We start from the raw sequence: 18,984 nt of genomic DNA on the forward strand, positions 1-18,984 counted from the left end.
AATTTTTAACTTGCTGAATCTTATACCATTGACTGACCATGACCTGGTCTTTGGTCTCTTCCCAAAGGCTTCTATTTTAGTTTTCTGATATTTGCTTGTGAGAAATTCACTTTCACAATATGAGGAGAGCTTCCCAAGAGGTCGCCGAAGACCTACCGGAGTTCTTGAAAGAAGTACTGTGTCATCAGCATATAGAAGCACTGATACAGGCCTATTGGCAAGTTTAGGGGGATGGAGTTCAGAAGTACTGAGCCAGCTAGAGAGACTGTTTATGTAGAAAATAAACAGAGAAGAAGAAGAAGAAGAAGAAGAAGAAGAAGAAGAAGAAAGAAGAAGAAGAAGAAGAAGAAGAAGAAGAAGAAGAAGAAGAAGAAGAAGAAGAAGAAGAAGATGATGATGATGATGATGATGATGATGATGATATTGGATTTATATCCCACCCTCCACTCCGAAGACTCTCAGAGCGGCTCACAATCTCCTTTACCTTCCTCCCCCACAACAGACACCCTGTGAGGTGGGTGGGGCTGGAGAGGGCTCTCACAGCAGCTGCCCTTTCAAGGACAACCTCTGCCAGGGCTATGGCTGACCCAAGGCCATGCTAGCAGGTGCAAGTGGAGGAGTGGGGAATCAAACCCGGTTCTCCCGGATAAGAGTCCACACACTTAACCACTACACCAAACTGGCTCTAAAGCACTACACCAAAGCTAATAGGCATCCTTGCCTGACCCCTCTAAAAGTCTGAATAGGCTTAGTAAGGTGTCCTTGGCTGCTACATCTGACTCTTAGGAAAGTTTGATCATGCAGAGCCCATAAAAAATATACAAGTCTCTATAGATTGTCCCATAGACGAGTGCTGGATATTGAATCAAACACAAATTTAAAATCAACAAAAGCAATATATAATAAAGTTACTCCCTTGGTGGAATATTTCTCAATGAGATGCTGAATAGTCAGGGATTGAACAAGTGTGGATCTTCCTGATCTAAAGCCTATTCTACTACTAGGATGTTCTCTTGGCCAAGCCAATCTAAAAATTTATCTAGGAGATGCCTTCCATACAATTTGCTTGTGATATTCAGCAGACTAATTGGTGTGTAGTTCAATAGATCCTCTCCATGAAATAGTAATCAACTAAATTACTGTTTAGGAACATAAAACAGGTTCCCTAGTGCAGCTGTTTCAGAGAGCTGGAAGATAAAGAGTTAACATCTCACCATAATGCAGAGTTTGATTGACAAGCTGCTGCCTGCCTGCACACACACACCCCTTTCTCTCTGATTGGTCAGCACCAGCTGAGGAGAACTTTAAGAGCAACTAAGTTTTATTCAGAACTTTCGTATGCTTTAAGCAGACTTCATCAGACAAAACTGGAATGGCAAGCCATCTTTAAATACAGAGAAAGTGGGCAGTGAGTTGGTATGTAGAGTCTTGGGCATGTTTTTAGCAGATTAAAAGAATCGCACATTGGGGTCTGTGTTTGTTTGTTAACTGGGCTGTAACAACAGTGGAGGGTGATGAAAAGCAGACATGTCATAGGTGTGAAGTGCCATAAATCTGGGTGTCATTCTGGCTTTGTTAATTGTGGGTTGAAATGGAGAGCATTAGTATCTCAGGAGGTTATAACATCATTATAGTTTGCCATTAGAAAAAAAGAATACATTAAAATATAGTGGAAGATGGGTTAGTATATGTAATAAGATAAACAGCCAATATCCCTATTTGAGTATGTCAATACAAAAAACCAAAATATTCTGATACACTGTTCTAAAAGAGAAATACATTCTAGTTTGCCATTAGAAAAAAAGGGTACATTAAAATATAGTGAGAGGTGAGTTAGTATATGTAATGAGATAAAAAGCCCATATCCCCTATTTGAGTATATCAATACAAAAGAACAAAAACAACATTATTCTGATACACTGTTCTAAAAGAGAAATACATTGAAATACTGTGGATGTATAGCTATACTCAGTGAGAGTTGGTTTAGCATATGTAATGAGATAAAAAAAAAAACCAATATCCCTGTTCAGTCCTGGGGAGGTGTTTGTCCCAAGTTTCATAATAATTTGTAATTCAGCAATTTCTCTCTCCATTCTGTTCTTGAAGTTTCTTTGCAGTAAAACAGCTACTCTGAGGTCACCCATTGAATGCTCAGGAAGGTTAAAGTGTTCTCCAACTGGTTTCTCAGTTCTGTAATTCCTGATGTCAGATTTGTGTCCATTTATCCTTTGGCGTAGGGTTTGTCCTGTTTGCCCTATGTAGAAAACTGTAGGGCATTGTTGGCATTTAATGGCATATGTAATATTGGAAGATGAACAAGTGAATGAGCCTGAGATAGTGTAGTTAATGTTGTTGGGTCCAGTGACTGTATTTTCTGGGTGTATGTGGCAGCAAAGTTGGCACTTGGGTTTATTACAAGCTGTGATACTGGTGTTCATGCTCAGATGTGATGTTGTATTGTTGTGGGTGAGGAGTTGTTTGAGATTGGGGGGCTGTCTGTGCGCAAAAAAAAGGTTTACCCCCCAGTAATTTTGAAAGAGAGCTGTCACTGTCCAATAGAGGTTGTAAGTTCTAATTCTTTTCTGGTTCTAATTCTATTCTGGACACCACTGTAAAAATACACGGTGGACACATAGACACTACCTTATAAAGGAAACCTACCGACCGACAAACATACCTGCATGCCTCCAGCTACCATCCCAAACAACTGACAGCTCTCTTCCAACTCCTCACCCACAACAATACATCACATCCGAGCATGAACACCGGGAACAGCTTTTTAGCTGTTTTGGTGGGAAAATCTGCCTTACAGTAAAAGAAGCAGCAGGAGTCCATCACAGGGGACACTGCCTGGCCACATGAGGTGAGGGAGGCAGCTCCTAGACTATGTAAGTTGAAGGAGGTGACAAGTCCCGGTCAAGTCCCATATGAAGCAGAACAGCTGCTGCAACCCATATGGAGCAAGGTTGGGGGTGTCTGGCCCATGCAAAGTGAAGGAGGTAACTTCCGGCCAATTCAAGTCAAAGGAGGCAGGTCCTCGTCCACAAAAGGCAATTAAGATACCATCCAGTCCACTCAAGCTCTATGCAAGGCGATGGAAACATTGTGCAAGCCCCATACAAGCTCCAAATGCAGCAAGGAAGGCAGCACCCGGCCTGCGCAAGGTGAAGAGCGGCTGCCTGGCCTGCACAAGCCTCACATGAGGTGAGGGAGGTGCCTGGCCAGTTGGATAGGCAGGTCCTTCCTTCCTTCCTTCCTTCCTTCCTTCCTTCCTTCCTTCCTTCCTTCCTTCCTTCCTTCCTTCCTTCCTTCCTTCCTTCCTTCCTTCCTTCCATTTTTTCTCTCTCAGTCTGGCCCTATACACAACTACAGCATCCACAACAGCATCCAATCTACTATTTAAATACCTCATGTTTTGTTCTATTGTTGAACCATGTTGGGAAGTTTCTTCTAATATTTAACTAACTTCTATTTCTTAATTGTTTCCTTCCATTAGTTCTGCCTTCTCTAGCAAGAGAGAACAAGTCTGCTCCATTGTTTGGAGGCAAAATCAACAACTGACTGTGCAGTTGTGGCCCCCCACTTTATGTAACGAGCAACCAGATGAGGCTAGAAAGGCTCCCACTCTCCTGGCTTTCCACAAACTATGAAAAACTGAATTATATGGGAGGAATTTTTTACACAGCTAATAGGGCTGTGCTGTAATGGTTTCCAGTCCTGAAAAACACAAAATGTTCTACATCTTACAATAGCACTACAGATAAGATTAGAATTTCAATAGCCAATCCATATACAAAAGAACCTCCTCAGGAAGCTCCTCTATTAGCATGTCACAGCCTGGGAAGCTCCTACAAGATAATGACACAGCCCTACCCCACCTTCCTGAGTAGATATAAATTATGTGCCTAACATCTTCTTCTCACCTTCACGCAGAGAGAACTCCAGTTTTCTGAGTTATACCCCTGAGGATGCCAGTCACAGTTGCTGGCAAAATGTCAGGTCACACAATGCCAAGACAACGGCCATATAGCCCAGAAAAATCTACAACTACTAATGGAATGAGATGGTTCAGAAAGATGCCTTGGCAAATGGACTATACTAGCATGCACTGCCTGTTGTTGTAAGTATGCTCCTAACTGTAATTTCTGCATTGTTTAATGTTTAAATGTTTGTGCTTTGTTTCCAATTTCTTCTTGTTTTCAGATTTTTGTAATTCCAAACCTATTGTACTGTTTATTGAATGTCTTATGCCACTGATTGCATTTGACTTACATTATGTATTCCACCTTGAGTCTCAGTAAGAAAGGCGGACTAGAAATAATGCAAATAAGTAAATAAAAGTCAAGTTTGCAGATAACATTAAATTGTTCAGTATGGTGAAAATCAAAACAGATGCTGAGGAGCTTCAAGACGATCCTCTAAACTGGTGAGTGGTAGTGGATATTGTATGTGAATGGAAGCTGCTAGAATGATTTATCCTAATGATTCTCATAGCCACTGCAGGGGACAGCAGAATTTTGAATGGAAGTGAGAGGACCAAAGTGCAAGAAACAGGAGAAAGAACCATCAGGCACTGGAGTCAATTCAGAACCAGTGTGTCAAGCATTGTATATTCATCCTCTACTATAGTATTTAGATCATAGAATTGTTACTAACCCTGAATTAAACTTAGGCACATCAAAGTAGCAACCCCCACCTTTCTTCTTTTGCTTTTACTAACAAATACAGGAATATCCTCTTTGAAGATAAGACCTCTTGGGACGTTCTCAGGCTCAGCCAGGCTTGAACCCAGGATGTGCTAGTCGCAATATAGATAAGGAGCCCAGCGTGTGAATTTCACACGTGAATGTAGAATTGTTTATAGAACCTTTGATGTGCCATCTTAAAGCATGTATTCTAGCGTTACAGAGTATCAGTTCCAATCCCCAGCTTGAATGAGCCACATGGATTATCAATAAACCAAACTTTGTTTCAATATTCAAGGCCTGGTTATTTTGAGATCTCATGCTTGACACAGTGAAGTGTCAATGGTTAGAATATCAGACTAGACTTTGGGAGACCAAGACTCATAACCTGACTTTGCCATAAAGCTCACGAGGTAAACTTGTGTCAGTCATGCTCACTCAGTCTAACCTATTTTATTGTACTTTCTGAGGAAAAAATGGGGAAGGGAGAACTATGTCTGCTGCCCTGAGCTCTATGGAGGAAGAGCAGGACAAAAATATACTACACTGAGAGATTTGAGATAATAGCACAAACCAATCTGGGAAGAAAAAAAATCAAGGGTATCAGACAGCCCTTTGCCCTAGTATCATCTCTAAAATATTCTTTCAAAACAATATAAAACTATGCAAAAGCCAATATGCCAGAGAAAACTGCAGGATCTATGTATACACTGCAAACTCTATCACACCACCCATAACTCTGTAAAAAACTGATTTGCCTGAGGCTTGAAAGAAGAGAGTTTGAGGTACAGCCACAAGGTCCAGTGGCTATTCTACTTTCTTAAAGAACAAAATCTTGTACCTACTTTTTTTTGCAGCAGGAATTCTTTTGCCACACACCCCTGATGTAGACAATCCTCCAAGAGCTTACAGGGCTCTCAGTAGAGGGCCTACTGTAAGCTCCAGGAGAACTGGCTACATCAAGGGTGTGTAGCCTAATATGCAAAAGAGTTCCTGCTACAAAAAAAAGCCCTGATTGCAACAGTAAAAATGTTCATGACAATATTCACCCCTTGAGGTGCTACCATATAACTACTTCAATAACATACTTACCAAACATTTACTTGGATATTCAGCAGTCACGTGACTTGCGATGGCACTGGGAAAACACTTAAAGGGAAATCAGAGTTTAAGATCAAATACTGACAATAGCAATTGAGGTTTCAAGCTCCACTTTCCTTTTTTTCTGTGAAGCGGAATCATACACAACATGTTGTCCGTACATTATTTAAGTAACTAATTTAATAAGGAATTACTAAACTTTTATTAGCAAACTCTTTAATTCATTGTTCTTTTCTCTGATTCACAGACTTTCATTCCTGTTATGAACATATATGAACATATGAAACTGCCTTATACTGAATCAGACCCTCGGTCCATCAAGTCAGTCTTGTCTACTCAGACTGGCAACGGCTCTCCAGGGTCTCAAGCTGAGGTTTTTCACACCTATTTGCCTGGACCCTTTTTAGTTGGAGATGCAGGGGATTGAACCTGGGACCTTCTGCTTACCAAGCAGATGCTCTACCACTGAGCCACCGTCCCTCCCTTGACTGGCAGCGGCTCTCCAGGGTCTCAAGCTGAGGTTTTTCACGCCTATTTCCCTGGACCCTTTTTAGTTGGAGATGCAGGGGATTGAACCTGGGACCTTCTGCTTCCCAAGCAGATGCTCTACCACTGAGCCACCGTCCCTCCCCCAAGTTAGATAAACTTGTCTGTATCCAGATTGGAATACAATAGTGTAATGTGGAAACTGAATCTAACTACAAAGGATCTGTGTCCTTTGACAGAAGAATGGGTAGGATCCAGACTAAATAAGTGATTTCTACTGATATCCCCCTTTTGCTGCAGACATCCCATGTTGTCTTCTTCATGGTCCTTTATCTAGGACCAACTTCTTGTGGAGACTGTTGAGCTGCAGGGGAAGTAGGAAGCAGGACAGCTCCATTCCAAAAAATGCAAAGCTTAGTCAACGCGCTACTTTCTCATGTCCCACAATTTCCTCCCCAAAAATAAAACTGGAATATCCAGTCCTTATGACCTAATGCACATACATAGGACAATGGCTCCAAATCAAAATGAGCAAACGTTTTTAATGAAAAGTTACATTTAATGGTATAACACCTACAGCCACTAAGATCCAAAAGAAAGTTACTGAAAGATATGGGCCGGAGACCAGCACATCCATATTCAACGCAATTATTCCACCAAACACAGCAGAAATGCCAATTATCACTTCAATGACCTAAAAGTACAAAAAGAAAGAAACAAAACTGTGATTTACATATAATTGGGGGTTTTGGGGCACTTTATAAAGTTAAGAATATTAATACTTCTTACCGAGTATGATTTCAAGATCCGTGTAGGAAAACTGATATTATTCAATGTGCCAGTACTGTCATATACAGTCATCTAAAAAGAAAAAGAAAACCGTAACCAGTGCAAGCAAGCCACTTGCCACATAGCAGCACTCAACGTCTAAAGCAGGGGTGTCAAACATGCAGCTCGGGGGCTGAATCAGGCCTCCAGAGGGCTCCTATCAGGCCCCCGAACAACTGACTGTCATCTGCTTCCTTCTCCCTATCTCTTGCTTCCTTCTGCATCACAGCTTGCTTTGCCAGGCTCTCTCAATCGCACACCAGAGCTACTGAGCCCAGCCTCTGTTTCTTCTATTGGCTGAGGCTCCTCCCCCTTCTGGTTCCCTGGGAAAGGAAGGAAAGAGCCAGAGCTTCCTTTGCCCAGATCCCTGGATTGCACAGGAGAGGTACAAAGTAAGACCGAGTGCTTCTTTAAGCATGTTTTAAGATTATTTAAAAAAAAAACTTTAATTGTGTTTGCCTGTGCCCTTTATAAAGTTTATATCCCTGCTACCTAATCTTAAACATGGCCCAGCCTGACATGGCTCAGCCCAACGCGACACGGCCTGGTCCGACAAGGTCTCATTTATGTCAGATCCAGCCCTCATAACAAAAGAGTTCGACACCCCTGCTCCAAAGCCTTAATCAAATGGCAAAGAGCTATAAACTTTTGGTGACTTCTATTCATTTGTGTTCACTTTCAGACAAAGGAATAGAGATTGAATAATATTGCTCAGAGAATATTACTTGTGTATGTGCTATGGGAGAAAGACCTTTTCTCCCTTGACTCCCATCCCTTTGCATGTGGCACTAGCACAAACATCAGTCTGGCATAAGAATAAAAAATAATTTCACATAAAGAAGTAAAAGATAGGTCTCTCTCCCTCTTCCTCTCTCCTAATGTCAAATCAAGTCAAGTTTAACATGGTCAGAGACCCATCCAAAAAGAAAGAAAATAGGTAACAAGTGGCATTAAAAAAACCAAGGTATACTATTGGACATGGGAACAATACAAAATAGTATACATAAAAATTTGTTTCCATTTCTAGTTACAAAACATTTCTAGTTATAAAACATAAATTAAAACATTTCATAGATGTTTAAATATTTTTATCAATTAGTTGTTTACGGAGTCTTATGGCTTGTACAGCAAACATTGCCGCCTTCATAAGAACATAAGAGAAGCCATGTTGGATCAGGCCAATGGCCCATCCAGTCCAACACTCTGTGTCACACAGTGGCAAAATTTTTTTATATATACACACACACTGTGGCTAATAGCCACTGATGGACCTGTGCTCCATATTTTTATCTAAACCCCTTTTGAAGGTGGCTATACTTGTGGCCGCCACCACCTCCTGTGGCAGTGAATTCCACATAATTCCACATAGTAGTTTCCTGGTTCCTATCCGCTAAAATCTTATCTAAATAAAAGCTAAAATCTCTCCCCGGGAATTGTTCACAAATAGGAGCAATATAAGTTGAGCGAATGTTCTGATAAAGTTTGCATTCAAAGAGAATGTGCTCTGTCGTCTCTATCCTCCCATCTCTGCAAATACATAACCTTTCCTCATAGGGATGCCTTTTGTATTTACCTTCTGTGACTGTGGAAGGAAGCATATTCGCTCTCATGAATGTGAAGGATCTTCTATAATCGGGTTTATCTAAATTCTGCAAGTATGGCATCAGAACTATTCGATTCAGGTTTCCTGTGCTTCGAGGATAACATTTAATCTGGAACAAATCGTGTTGTATTTCGATACCTAGAATCCTTTGTTTAAGGAAGGGTTTAACTGCACTATCTTCCAACTGCATCATAAACTGTTTAGAGAGTCCATAATAAACTAATTTAAGCTCAGTTTCTTTAACCCAGTAAGGTGTCAAGGAGTCTTTCATTATCAGGCTTGTTAGCCCAGTAGGGTTAGTCATTAGTTTATACCAGGGGTCCTCAAACTACGGCCTGTGGGCCAGATGTGGCCTGCTGAGGACGTTTATGCGGCCCGCCGGGTTATGGCAAAATCAGACAAGAAGTGACGTTTGACCTAAACTCGCGTTAGCAACGCACACTTCCGGCACTGGGCTGAGGCGGCGGAGACAGAGTGTGAGGTGATACCGAGGTGAGGTGAGTTCCCAGGCCGGGGTGTGTGGTGTGGGGGAGGGAGAGAGATGCAGAAGACGGAGAACTGACGGCCCGCGGCCTTGTACAGTAACAGCAGTCCGGCCCTCCAACAGTCTGAGGGACAGTGAACTGGCCCCCTATTTAAAAAGTTTGAGGACCCCTGGTTTATACCAATACAGAAAAACAACCATCCATCAACAGGTCTGTAAAGTGACCATGCCAGGGATTAGATCAAGGCCAGGGGCTTTTTTTTCCCCCTTCCCATGCTGCCTCTTCCTGGCCACTCGTTCAGGAGTGAGCATATTTAGATTGCTTTAGGGTTTGACTGGAATTTCTCCCTGAGTTGTGATTTGGCCTAGTCAGGCTTTCAAGACGATCAAAGAAGTATATATGGAAGTCACAGTATGGGCCGTCAGTTCATTGAGGTTAGCTGTCAGGTAGGGTTGCCAAGTCCAATTCAAGAAATATCTGGGGACTTTAGGGGTGGAGCCAGGAGACTTTGGGGGTGGAGCCTGGAGACATTAGGGGTGGAGCCAAGATCAAGGCTGTGACAAGCATAATTGAACTCCAAAGGGAGTTCTGGCCCTCACATTTAAAGGGACGGCACACCTTTTCAATGCCTTCCTTCCATAGGAAATAATGAAGGATAGGGGCACCTTATTTTGGGGCTCATAGAATTGGACCCCCTGGTCCAATCGTTTTGAAACTTGGGGGATATTTTGGGGAGAGGCACAAGATGCTGTGCTGAAAATTTGGTGTTTCTACCTCAAAAAACAGCCCCCCAGAGCCCCAGATACCCGCGGATCAATTCTCCATGATTTTCTATGGGAATAAATCTCCATAGGGAATAACAGAGTTCCCAGCAGACATTTCCCTCCCCTCCCCCCGCTTTCTGACGACCCTGAAGTGGGGGGAGGGCCTCCAAACCGGGGGATCCCCTGCCCCCACATGGGGGTTGGCAACCCTACTGTCAGGTCATCATTCCTTCCATTTGTCTCAGTAGATGTATGGTTACAACTTCTTCTGCTCTGAGTTCCAGCTATATCATGCTGGGACCTTGCTCTTTCCCTTCCAAATCAGCTAATGCTGCAAAGCGATTTGACACTGAAACATTGTAAGCAAGATTGTCTTTCAGGGGAAAGAATTAATTAATTTTGGTCTGTTTGCAAGCCAGTGTGTTTATTTCCTCTTCTTCACCACTACGTGGTCTCTTTAAGGCCCCCGTTTTAATCTAATTTTCAGGTTAGTTACAGTCCAGAAGTTCAAAGTTCTCCCTTCATAAATTAGCACGTCTTAACACTCTCTCCATAAATTAACACTTCATGTGTTAACACTGCTGGACACTGCCAAACGTCGCCTGATTTAAAGCAGTTCACCCAGCACAACCATCTGCTATTTACTTAATTAGCACTGCAAGTTACAACGTCTTCACAAGTGCCGGCAGTACCTTCGAGATAAGAGGCAAGGAGAAAGTGAAGTAGAGACTTTCCTTTCTTCCCAGTCAAGTCCAGGTTGTTTTACAGGCACAAGCCAGTATGTATATTATTGTTGGCAAGTTGTAACAAGGCAAAATGCTCTAAGCAGAAGGAGGTATAATGAGGATTAGAGATTGATAGGCACACAGTAGAAAAATTCAATTATACGTGTTTTATCTTCTGTGGTCTTGACTGAGTGTCCAGGAAAGAATGTAAATAGCCAATCCGAATTGAAATTTATATCAAAAAGACTTATCAGGAGAAGATAAAAGGTTATAAAACCTTAAATTGTCAGAGCTTCTCCAAAAGGCATCTTGCAGCAGCTACCCGGAAACCGGACATCCTCTCTCCTAATGCATACCAGTTCTACATTTTGCTGAAGTATGACTCATCCTAAAAGACCACAAGTGCACATAAACAACTTTCTCATATTCAAATGATAAAAGTGGGCTAGTTAGATCATATCAATTATTTTTTTCAAGTCTCATCTCAGTGTAAGTGGTAACTGAGACCAAAATATGTTATATTTTCAGGCTCTGTTTGTGTGAACTATCTTCTAGATTACAAACCTCTGAATACTTATATAATTTATTCATTTCTATTTATATCCTACCCTCCCTGCAAACAGGCTCAGGGCAGCTCAGAAGCCTCAGAAAGACTATTCTTGAATTGAAATTGGGCACTTTGCTATTCTACAAAATTACAAGCAAATATTTGTCACATTAGCAAGTTTATTTTAAGGTCCTGGTTTCCTTGTGGATCTTTTGGCACAGAAACAAGCTGGAAGTAACAGTTTCATACATCTGTCAGTGCAGTTAACAGAGAGTTATGCACTTTATCTAGATATATGAATCTAATATATTTACAACAAACATATTACAGTAAGGAACTTTTATCCTGACTTTTAGAATTTCTGCTGTGCAACCATTTTAAACTCAGAAATTCCTTTGTATATTTGTATGCATTAAATTGGGTGGGTGGCTGGGTAGTCACACATAATGACAATCACGCAGACACTGAAGTTCAGCATTCCTATCATCTGCAGTCTGCTGTTGCTGCCTTTTCCTGTCATATTTGGCCTTGCAGCTTTTAGCATCAGCATGTTCTTGTGGCGTGATCTGTCTTTTTTGACCTGGCAGGTGGAAGGTGCCACTGGAAGCCGCAGTCCCGATCCTGCATGTAGGCGGTTCAGGGTATTGGTCGCCTGATGCTAAAAGCATTTTTCGGCAGCACCCTGAACGACCAAGCAGCCTTATCTAGGGACAGCACTGCTTGCTCCACACGGAGAGGGGCCTAGAAAAGGTGGCCTAAACAAAGCTCGTCTCCTCCACCCCAGTTGGCTAGCCGCGGTCAACGGGCATCCTTACTTGCGGTCAAAAAATAACAACAAAGAAAAGGCATGCACCTGCCTCACAAAGTGTGCAAAGACTAAAGCTTGCGTGTTGGAACATCAGAACCATGCTTGACACAGTAGACAGTGGTCGCCCTGAACGACGCTCTGCTCTAGTTGCCCACGAACTTCTCAGGTTGAATATCGACATAGCAGCTCTCAGTGAGGTCCGTTTCCCTGAGGAAGGTAGTCTTCAAGAACACGGTGCTGGCTATACCCTCTACTGGTCGGGTAAGTCAAAGGCTGAGAGCCGCCTTTCTGGCATTGGCTTCATGGTCAGGAACTCCATTGCCTCCAAACTCGAAAACCTGCCAACAGGTCACTCAGATCGCATCATGTCCATGCGCCTCCCACTTCAAAACAAGCAGCATGCAACACTCTTCAGTGTGTATGCCCCAACCCTTCAAGCAGATCCTGCAGAAAAGAACAAGTTCTATGCTGATCTACACAACCTCGTACGGAAGACCCCTACAGAGGACAAGGTGATCATCCTTGGCGACTTCAATGCCAGAGTAGGTAAAGACTCGGAAGCCTGGAAAGGAGTACTTGGCAAACACGGCATTGGCAACTGCAATGAAAACGGGCGCCTCCTGCTAGAATTCTGCATGGAGCACCAGCTCACCATCACCAACACTATCTTCCAGCAGAAGAACAGTCTGAAGACAACCTGGATGCACCCGCGGTCCAAGCACTGGCACCTTATCGACTACATTCTGGTGCGCCAGAGAGACCTTCGAGATGTCTTACACATCCGAGTAATGCCCAGTGCAGAATGTCATACGGATCATCGTCTTGTACGCTGCAATCTCCGTCTTCACTTTAAACCCACACCCAGGAGAGGAGGTATCGCTCGGAGGAAGTTTCAGGTTGGCAGTCTCCAGTCAGCCGAAGTTAAAGCTGCCTTCCAGGCAAAACTCCAGTCAAGAATTGAGGACCCCAGTTGCCCCACAGACCCTTCTCCAGAAGCACTCTGGGAACACCTAAAATCCACCGTCCTGCAGATCTCTGAAGAAGTCCTCGGGTTCTCCACAAGGAAGAACAAGGACTGGTTTGATGAGAACAATCAAGAGATCCAAGATTTACTGGCGAAAAAGAGATCTGCCTACCAAGCACATCTTGCTCAGCCCTCCTGTCCTGGGAAAAAAGCAACCTTCCGCGCTGCATGTAGCAATCTCCAGCGCAAGCTTCGAGACATTCAGAATGATTGGTGGACCAAGCTTGCAGAGAGAACCCAGCTGTGTGCAGACACTGGTGATTTAAGAGGGTTCTACGAAGCCCTGAAGGCAGTATATGGTCCATCATATCAGGCTCAGAGTCCCTTGCGTAGTGCAGACGGCCAAGTGCTCCTCACAGACAAGGCATCCATACTGAACCGGTGGTCAGAGTATTTTCAGGTTCTCTTCAGTGCCAACCGCGTAGTTCAAGATTCAGCAATCCACCTCACCCCACTTCAACCAGTGAAAACAGAGTTGGATGAGATCCCCACCCTAGAAGAGACTGTTAAAGCCATCAAGCAACTGAAAAGTGGCAAGGCAGCAGGAGTTGATGGAATTCCACCAGAGATCTGGAAGCATGGGGGCACAGTACTACATAGCTCACTTCACAAAGTACTTGTCACCTGCTGGGAACAAGGCAAATTACCACAGGACTTTCGCGACGCAATCATCATCACCCTATACAAGAACAAAGGGGAAAAGTCAGACTGCTCCAACTACTGGGGGATAACCCTGCTCTCCATCGCAGGCAAAATCCTTGCCAGAATACTCCTGAACAGACTGGTGCCCACCATTGCAGAAGAACTCCTCCCAGAGAGCCAGTGCGGCTTCAGAGCTAACAGGAGCACCACCGACATGGTATTTGTTCTCAGGCAGCTCCAAGAGAAATGCAGGGAACAGAACAAGGCTCTGTATGTGACTTTTGTCGACCTTACCAAAGCCTTCGATACCATTAGCAGGAAAGGCCTGTGGCAAATCTTGGAACGTTTAGGATGTCCCCCAAGGTTCCTCAGCATGATCATCCAGCTACACGAAGACCAGCGAGGCCAAGTCAGACACTGCAACGACCTCTCGGAGCCCTTCCCAATAGGCACAGGTGTAAAGCAAGGCTGCGTTCTTGCGCCAACTCTCTTTACGATCTTCTTTAGCATGATGCTTCAAGGAGCCGCAGTAGATCTAGATGATGACGATGGTGTCTACATCCGCTATCGCACTGATGGCAGCCTGTTCAACCTGAGGTGACTAAAGGCCCACTCCAAGACGATGGAAAAACTCATCCGAGAGCTACTGTTTGCTGATGATGCTGCACTCGTCTCCCACTCGGTATCAGCTCTGCAGCATATGACGTCCTGCTTTGCAGAGGCTGCCAAGCTATTCGGCCTAGAAGTTAGTCTGAAGAAGACAGAAGTTCTCCACCAGCCTGCACCCCAGGAAGATTATCACCCTCCCTGCATCACTGTGGGTGAATCAGTTCTGAAGACAGTCCAGCAGTTCAGCTACCTGGGGTGCATCATCTCCTCAGATGCCAAGATCGACAAGGAGATTGACAACAGGCTGGCAAAGGCAAACCGTGCATTTGGCCGACTGCACAAAAGAGTGTGGAGCAACAAGCATCTGAAAAAAGGCACAAAGATCAATGTTTACAAAGCAGTTGTGATGACAACCCTCATCTACGGCTCCGAATCGTGGGTTTTATACCGTCATCACCTGCGACTCCTCGAGCGCTTTCATCAGCGCTGCCTTCGCACCATCCTCAACATCCACTGGAGTGACTTTGTGACCAACACTGAAGTCCTCAAGCGGGCGGAGGTTACCAGTATCGAGGCACTGCTGCTGAAGACGCAGCTGCGCTGGGCAGGGCAGGGCATATTTCTAGGATGGAAAACCACCGCCTTCCCAAGATTGCCCTGTATGGAGAACTCTCCACCGGCCATCGAAATAGAGGGGCACCAAAGAAGAGGTACAAGGACTCCTTGAAGAAATCCCTTGGCACCTGTCGCATCAACCATCACCAGTGGTCTGACCTAGCCTCAGATCGCAAAGCATGGAGACACACCATCCACCAGGCTGTCTCTTCCTTTGAGAACGCACGCATAGCTGGTCTTGAGGACAAAAGGAGATTGAGGAAGAATCGCACTGCTACAGCACCAACCCTAAATCAGACTTTTCCCTGCAGCCACTGTGGCCGGACCTGCCTGTCCCGCATTGGTCTTGTCAGCCACCAGCGAGCCTGCAGCAGACGTGGACTATTGCACCCTTCTTAAATCTTCGTTCGCGAAGCCAAGCCGAGAGAGAGGGGTTGTGTTATGGAATATACCATAGATTATGCACTTCAAGGTGTCCATTTCCTATAGGGAAGTGATCTGACTTTGGCTTTCCATCTCCTCCCCACTGCTTGCAGCCTCTACCTAGGAAAAAAAAGTCTTTCTCCACAGTGGGGATCAAAGCAGGAGGGAAGTGATCTCAGCAAGGTATAATGACACAGAACCCACCATTTTCTCCATGGGAAGTGATATCTGCTATCGAGACAGCAGTTGTAATTCTAAATGCTCTCCAGCCCTCACCTTGAGGTTGGCAACAATGGTTCTCCAGGCAGAAATAACTGGTTTGGAGGGTGGAGTCCATGGCATTGTACCAGTCTGAGATCCCACCCCTCCTCAAACCCCACCTTCTCCAGGCTCCACCCCTCGAATCTCCAAGAATCTCCCAACCTGGAGTCGGCTACCCTATCTCCTTCCCTTTATTTGGCCCTCTGACTTCAGCTTTCCATCTCCTCCCCCCTCCCTGCAGCCTCTACCTAGGAAACATACAGTCTTTCTCTACAGTGAGGAACAAAGCAGCTGACATCATTCTCCTCTCCCCCTATTGATCTACACAACAACCCTGTGAGGTAGGTTAGGCTGAAAGTCTGTGGGTGGTCCAAAATCACCCAGTCAGCTTCCACAGCAAGAACCTGGGTCTGGCAGACCCTGCTCTGAAACACTAACTGCTATGCCACACTGGCTGTCATAGAGGGGCTGCTGCTGAACAGGAGCAAGCAGCCAGGTCTAGTTAAGTCATGCCAGTCAGGTGGCATCAAGTCACCCAGAGGGTGCTGCCCAGCCTAGGGTAGCCAACCTCCAGGCGGAAACTGAAGATCTCCTGGTATCACAACTGCACTCCAGATTTCTCTCCCCCTGGAGAAAATAACTGCTTTGGAGGGTGGACTCTATGGCATTATATTCAGCTGGGGCCTCTCCTTCCCCCAAACTCTGGCTTCCTTAGACTCCACCACAAAATCTCCAGGAATTTCCCAACCTGGAGCTGGTAATCCTAGTCAGGACTGGCCCCAATGAGGTTTTCCTCAAAGGCCAAAATAGGCTTGGAAAGGGCCTCCTCCCTCCACCTTTTACTGAATTAAGTTTGGAATACTATGGTTGCCTAGCAACAGCCACTGAGGGAAAACTGAGAACCTGGTGGGACAGGCCAATAGGATGTGAAGGCAGCTTCCTCAGTGACCCAATCTTTTTCTGTCCTGGGACTGGAGGGATTGAGTGACACACGGCTCAGCCAAAGGGAGGGTAGGTGAGTCGTCACCTGTACGGCTTGGCTTTTATATCTATACGATGCCATTAAAAGCTTCAATGGCTCTGTCATGATCTGTGCAGGACTGGGAGACAAGGCCTAGGGAGGCTTAGGCCTAGGGACCAGTGTGGGAGTAGAAAGCAGACATAGCCTACAATCCCCAAATTGCTTGCCGCCCGCTATAACCAATCAGTGACCAGGGATTGTGTGAAGAGATTGATACTTAAACTTTGTGGGCTGTGGAACTGCATTCTTTTTCTCTCGCAGAGTCAAGCCGAGAGGACAGACTGCGGCTGAGAGAAGGATCCCTCACTTGGAATTAGAGTGAGTAACACGCAGTTGGCCTGGTATAGAAGGCTGTGGGCCCTGAAGACTAACAGGCTAAGGGAAGTATAGGTAGCCGCGTCAGGGTTTATTTTTATTTACCTTTATACACTGTTTTTTATATATATATATATATATATATATAAAACACCTTGTCTTGTTTTAAATGCCCATACCTGTATGAATAAACCTTTATCTTTTTAATGTTCTCTGCCTGGTCTTCACACCTGTGTTTTCTCAGCTAAAAGGGGCATTTTTGGTTGGGCTTGGGAGGGTACTCTGGGCCTTTCCAAGAAACGGTAAATCCAGAGTGGCAGCAGAGTAAGGCAGCAACCCCCAGGGTTCATGACAGGATCATTTCCACACATCAAGTCTCTATTAATGGGCATTGCTCTTTTTGATCATTTATGTGCATATTTAGAGAGAGAAGGAAACAGAGACAGGGAGGGATTGATATTTTTTATCAAGTACATCTGGGTTTTGGGGGGTTTTTTGAAAAAAATTAATAGCACTAGAAAAGTGTGTGCTACATGATGAAAAAGGAATCAGATTATTTTTTTTCAGGCATTAAAGGGAAAACTTACTTTTTTCCTCCTGCAACATTCCTCATTTGATCTAGCTGAAATTATTACAGTAGTTGCCATGAAAATTTCCAGTAGAATTAGGAGAATCAAGTTGAAGTTTATCTGCGCATAAAATCCAATCAATGGGTTACCATACTGAATCTGTATACATACAAAATCACACATCTTATATTCCCAAGTTTAGCCCTGTATAGGATTAACAAGCAGGCCCAATTCAAACATTACATTTGTGTTATTGTAACTATTAAAATGGAACTCAGTCATTTCTTTGTAGAGACTTCCATTGTAGTTTGGTTAATTTTAACGAATTCATTACCTCTCAGATATAAGGAGTTGTACGAGCACATTAACAGTGAACTGGATGGAAAACCCTTGCATTTTAATAAGTTCCTAGTTGACAGAAAAATAGTTCTGTTTTCCTTTATTTTAGTGAACATCATGTGGCCAATATAACACTTGAATCAGGCTTGTCTGGCCCAGGACCGGCGCTAGAGGTTCTAGTGCCCCAGGCCGAACCTTGCTCCCCCGCCCCAGTGTTCTGTTCGCACGCGTGAAGTGTGCACGGCTCGATGACGTCACTGAAAGCAACGCCATCCGGGGTGCGCAAAGCATGAGTGCTTGGCCCATTCCTCTGCCTGGCCCTCTCCCACTTCAAAGGAAGCTGGAAAGACCTCTTCCCAGCTCCCTCTAAAGTGGGAGAGGGCCAGACACGGAGCAGGCCGAGCCGCATCCAGATGGCAGAAGGCGCACTCAGAGCCAGGCTCTGAGTGTGCTCACTGCCATGCCCCCCGACTTTGCCGAGCCTCGGGAAGCCTCGGTGAATTCAGGAAGGCAGCCTCGGCGAGGTCAGGAAGGCTCACTGCCATCCCCCCCCCCATGTAGCGCATGAGGAGAGGGGGTGCCTTCTGGCACCCCAGGCCACCGCCTACTTGGCCTACTCCCATGCACCAGTCCTGGTCTGACCACTCACCTTGGTTTTTATTTTATAAGTTATTTCTTGGGGGAAGGGGGGAATTTACAGTACATTTATTTGGAATTCCTTGAATATTTGTCATCCTAAATTTAAATCTGCTGGGGGGGGGGGGCAGGTGGCAGATTGCATCCAGCAACTTTTGATGCCATTGATCAAGGTATCTTGGACTGCTTTTTGGGGTTGAGATCGAAAGTCACTGTCCTGGGGTGCTTTCAGTCCTACCTTGAAAGTGTGGTGCTGGGGGATTGGTCCTCCACTCCTTGGCCTCAAGCCTACAGGGTCCCACAAAGTTCCATCTTGTTCCCCATGCTTTTTAACATCTATTTAAAGCTACTGGGAGAAGAACTGAGCTATTATCAATATGAGGATGGCACTCAGCTCTATCTCAAGCTTCTAGCAGATCCCACGGAAACTGTGAAAACCATAAGCAGGTGCATGGAGGCAGTTTTGGAATGGACGGAGACTAACAAACTAAAACTTAA

At 44.6% G+C, this 18,984-nt stretch overlaps 1 protein-coding gene across 2 annotated transcripts in view; it reads right to left on the reverse strand.

Annotated features, from left to right (window-relative positions):
* MLC1 (modulator of VRAC current 1) overlaps positions 1-18,984 on the reverse strand; it is a 50,257-nt gene that overhangs the window by 10,019 nt on the left and 21,254 nt on the right. For both annotated transcript variants that reach the window (XM_060244790.1, XM_060244789.1), the window contains exons 6-9: positions 17,530-17,631; positions 7,062-7,133; positions 6,850-6,966; positions 5,778-5,834 (exon numbers count right to left, since the gene is read on the reverse strand). In XM_060244790.1, coding sequence (XP_060100773.1) covers positions 5,778-5,834; positions 6,850-6,966; positions 7,062-7,133; positions 17,530-17,631 — 348 coding nt within the window. The remainder of the gene's footprint in view (positions 1-5,777; positions 5,835-6,849; positions 6,967-7,061; positions 7,134-17,529; positions 17,632-18,984) is intronic.

Source organism: Heteronotia binoei, chromosome 8, assembly GCF_032191835.1.
Source record: "Heteronotia binoei isolate CCM8104 ecotype False Entrance Well chromosome 8, APGP_CSIRO_Hbin_v1, whole genome shotgun sequence".
NCBI lineage: Eukaryota > Metazoa > Chordata > Lepidosauria > Squamata > Gekkonidae > Heteronotia > Heteronotia binoei.